Source organism: Helianthus annuus, chromosome 10 (assembly GCF_002127325.2).
Source record: "Helianthus annuus cultivar XRQ/B chromosome 10, HanXRQr2.0-SUNRISE, whole genome shotgun sequence".
NCBI classification, from domain to species: Eukaryota; Viridiplantae; Streptophyta; class Magnoliopsida; order Asterales; family Asteraceae; genus Helianthus; species Helianthus annuus.
In genome coordinates this window covers 74,952,513-74,956,726 of record NC_035442.2, presented here as the reverse complement: position 1 = coordinate 74,956,726, position 4,214 = coordinate 74,952,513, and the positions used below count along the sequence as shown (strand labels likewise).

The window sequence follows — 4,214 nt, the reverse complement described above, 5'->3', positions numbered from 1 at the left end:
TTTTTGTTATAAAGGAGAAGGGGTGATTTATAAGAGGGGAAGAATAGGGTGTAAAAAGACACAAAAACCCTCGCATGAGGTACACAAGATATGGCTCAACGTTTAAAATTAACCTGGGTAGTGTTAAATGACGTAAAATACTATGAGTTTTACAAATAAAGGATTGTGACTTCAATTATTGAACTTAAACTTGCAAAATCTGATAAAAAAAGGACGAAAATTGTAATTTACCCTAGCAAAAAAGTAAAGCCAAAATAAATTGAGATATGTAATTCCTCCACAACAACAATAGCTAGCTAGCTTTTGGCACAAGCAAACCCTAACCTACCATTACAAGCCCTCAAAGAATCATCATCATCATAATCACAGATCGGAGAACAAAAGATCTGAACAGACCAAAGGCCTTGAAGGTCATTGGTCCCAAGATGAACGGCGGTCCATCTGGTTTTAGTACGTAACTAATCTCAGTTCAGTTGTCTATCACTAATATTCTAATCGGTTGTTCATAATTCCTTTGCTGATTGATCAGATAATGCTCCGATCACTAGAACTTTCGTTGTTGCGTGTTGTCTGTTTACGATCCTGTTTGGAATCCAAGGTCGTTCCAACAAGCTAGGGTTCTCTCATCAGGTTCGCTTTTCCTTTTCTTTTGATTTATGATCTCATTTGAATTAGGTTTAAGTTGGAGAATATCAGTTGATTGTTTTTTTAATTAGGATGATTAGATATGTGAACTTGACAAGGTAAAATGAAAGTTGAAAGGAACTGATTTTTTTCACAGTTTAGGTCTCGTGTGACTGACTGCTAGTGGTTTGAATGAATGAATGAATGGATTGGAATCATGATAGAACATCCACTTTTTTAATTTATGTGAGATTCTTTTAATTTTACTGTAGCTATAGATATGGTGCATTGGCACTTTCCAAAGTGGAGGTCATGGCTTCGAGTCTTGCTTAGAGCAAAAAATGCTCTGGGTATATAGATTTACAAACAAATAAACGTAGCCAGTCCTCTCAGAAATTAGGGTCTGAGGAGGATGAGATGGGGGCAAACTTTACCTCCATCCCAAGTGATAGAGAGGTTATACTCCGGCTCCTGAAGATACTTTTTTTATATATTCGTGACATAGAGCGTATATCTATAGTAGAAGAAATAAAATGGGAAGGATAACAGAATAGAAAAGAAGAGAAGAGAAAAATGATCAAGAAGGTAACTAGCATACTAGGGGTATCGGATCAGAGTAGGCTCGAGCGGAAGCGGAACAAACACACACACACTAGCAGAAAATAAAGAACACGAGAATTTACGTGGTTCGGTCAAGGTGACCTACGTCCACGGGTTGCAACTAGGGTTTTACTTTTATTAGATGCTCACAACTGTTTTCATAAAGGTATTTATAGAACAAGATTAGGGTTTCCTACTTGGTCAACAAGTTAACTAAGTGGGCCTAATAACTAGGGCCGGCTAACCCTAATTAGGGCAGGCTAACCCTAAAGCCTACGAACCCAACACATAGCACGGACACCTAAGGAAGAAAGGCAAAGCAGAAAGGGTGGGATATGCCAAGACATGAAGATTTAGCTAAGACTAATCTATTCGCCCCCTGAAAGTCCCTAACCTTTAAATTCTATAGAAGTCTCTAAAATTTGCATGTAAATTATATACAAACATATAGGCAAGTAATGCTTATAGTAGTATCTGTGGCACACTGTGAGTTAATAAATTCCAAGCTTGAGTAGTGAGGTCCTCAATGTTAATTAAGTTTACACTTTGTGAGTCACTTGTTGATCTATTATATTATCATTTTACATGACAGGATATCTGGAAGAAGCTCCAGTTATGGAAACTGATTGTTTCAGTTTTTGCATTTTCATCTACACCAGAGCTGATGTTTGGCGCATATCTTCTTTACTACTTTCGTGTGTTTGAAAGACAAATAGGCTCCAACAAATATTCTGTAAGTATTTTCCCCGACACATTAACCCACCTTTCATTTTTTGTTGTTTATTTTCAATTACGCACTCCACAGTAAGTAGTCATGTACCTTCTGTTGTGTGTACATAGTGGTGTCCTATGCATTATGGTATTTTGAATGAACGTTTCACTGTCTGCAGGTGTTCGTCTCGTTCTCTATAATCGTTTCTACACTGCTACAACTTTTCGCCCAAGCGTTTCTCAATGGTATGTTACAGCATTATTCCTTTGTTTTGCAGTTTATTACTATGTTTACTTCTATTTATGTTAGTTAAAACATGTCCTAATTTGAATTCTTCTATACTTAATGTCTGCAGATCCAGCTTTGAGTATGCTCACATCTGGACCCTACGGTCTCATATTCTCCTCCTTCGTACCATTCTTTTTCGACATTCCAGTTTCAACACGATTCCGTGTATCCAGCGTGTCTTTCTCCGACAAATCTTTTATTTATTTAGCTGGTCTTCAGGTAAATGGAAGTTTAGTCTTATAACTTGAGGGCTGTTAGTTAAGTTACATATCTAAAAGTCTAAATCTGTTTTTTTTTTCTTTCTACCTTTACTTTCTTTGCCTGTGGTCACATTGGATTTGTAAACAATGTACAGCTTCTATTGTCATCCTGGAAAAGATCCTTAATACCAGGCCTATGTGGCATCCTTGCTGGTTCTCTATATCGTTCAAATGTGCTACGCATCCGTAGGCTTAAGGTATATTGTTTTTGTCTCGAGTATTATTTATTCTGCATTTTTTGCTACAGCTAATATAACAAAAGTAGGTAGCTCAGTAAAAAAGTTTATATTATCATCATCACATAGAAAGAAAAAAAAACAAATAAACCATTTAACCATTAGTTTGTTACTAATGAAAAGACAACTAATGTTTTAAAAAGTGTCAAGTATAATTGTTGTTATTGTTCTTTTCACGATTTCAGTTCCCAGAGTTCATATCCTCTTTCTTCTCAAGGCTTTCTTTTCCGTCTGTCGGTAGTACATCATCTGCTCCACCGCCTAGAAATCCACCATCGTTTGCCGCTCGTCAAGTGGAGGTAATAAAAATTCGAGTCAACTGCCATTTTTCGTCCCTATGGTTTGTCCAATTACGCCAGTTCAGACCAAATTTCAGATTTGTACCATTTCCGTCCCTGACATTCTTGAAACATGCTAGTTCCGTCCAAAAACTAACGTATGTTAAAACCTGAAGGGTATAAACGTCGTTCTCCGTATTTCTTTTATTTTCCGTTTTAAACCCTATTAAAATCCCACTCCTTTAAAAAAGGAAAATGACATTTTTACCCTTCACTAAACAGCAGGTTTTAACAGACGTTAGTTTTTTGGACAGAACTAGCATGTTTTAAGAATGTTGGGGACGGAATGGTACAAATTTGAAATTTGGCCTGGACTGGCATAATTGGATAAACCACAGGGATGAATATGACAGTTAACTCTAAAAATTTATTTTTTCTCATTTTTTCATCGGTAACTCTTAACAATTGTTTCTCTTACCTTTACCACATTGATTAGCTTGAGAGAAACTGTAAACGTGTGCATTTTCTGGGTGTAAAATTTACATGTTTGGTTTAATTCAGGGTAATTATGGTGGTAGTCCGATATCATCCGCCCCTGAACCGCCTGAAGATTCAATTGCAACACTGGTTTCAATGGGGTTCGATAGAAACTCAGCCAGACAAGCCCTTGTTCATGCCAGAAACGACATCAATGCTGCCACTAATATTCTTCTGGAGGCACAGGCTCATTGACTTATGCCCCATTTTTGAGTTTAATGACGAAAGTTTCATGCTAAGCTTAGTTTTAATTTGTTGTGTTTTCTTTTATTTGGTAGAGCTGGATATATGTGTATACTCAGAAGAACTTTTAGGGTTAATTAATGGAGACTAAATCATCTGGTTTGATGAACGTATTAAGATGTATAGTTGCATTGCATGCTAAACATCTCTAAGCAACATGTTCCCATTTTTCAAGTAATCTTAAATCTTCAATCATGGTGTTGGTTATATGTACTTGTTTAGAGGATTTCGGTTTCTAAATAGCGTTGTCGTGAAAGTACAATAAATGTCGAGGGAAAAGATGTGGTAATTGCTGTTATTTGAACCTTTTTCCAAGTTTATACATGCACAATAGAGAAAATGACCCATATATGCTCTCAGTTAAATAGCGGTAATGAACCTTGCTTGACACCTTTCCTGCTTGAGGCCACTCCAGTTGCGCTCTTCAAAAGCTGTG

General features: G+C 36.8%; 1 protein-coding gene across 1 annotated transcript; it reads left to right on the top strand.

Moving 5' to 3' along the window:
- Window positions 1–282: 282 nt before the first annotated feature.
- On the top strand, window positions 283–3,985 carry LOC110884922 (rhomboid-like protein 20). Its single transcript, XM_022132626.2, has 8 exons — window positions 283–450; window positions 530–630; window positions 1,817–1,957; window positions 2,115–2,181; window positions 2,292–2,443; window positions 2,580–2,681; window positions 2,906–3,019; window positions 3,560–3,985. Exons 1-8 carry the CDS (start codon window positions 426–428, stop codon window positions 3,728–3,730), a joined length of 873 nt encoding a protein of 290 aa, XP_021988318.1. The 5' UTR covers window positions 283–425; the 3' UTR covers window positions 3,731–3,985.
- The last annotated feature ends 229 nt before the right edge of the window (window positions 3,986–4,214 follow it).

What these genes read in the sequence shown, in the direction of transcription:
- LOC110884922 (XM_022132626.2), top strand. Translation starts at nt 426, where the DNA reads ATGAACGGCGGTCCATCTGGTTTTA. An exon ending in TTTATTTAGCTGGTCTTCAG is followed by an intron (nt 2,444 to 2,579) that starts GTAAATGGAAGT and finishes AACAATGTACAG; the next exon opens with CTTCTATTGTCATCCTGGAA. An exon ending in TTGCCGCTCGTCAAGTGGAG is followed by an intron (nt 3,020 to 3,559) that starts GTAATAAAAATT and finishes GGTTTAATTCAG; the next exon opens with GGTAATTATGGTGGTAGTCC.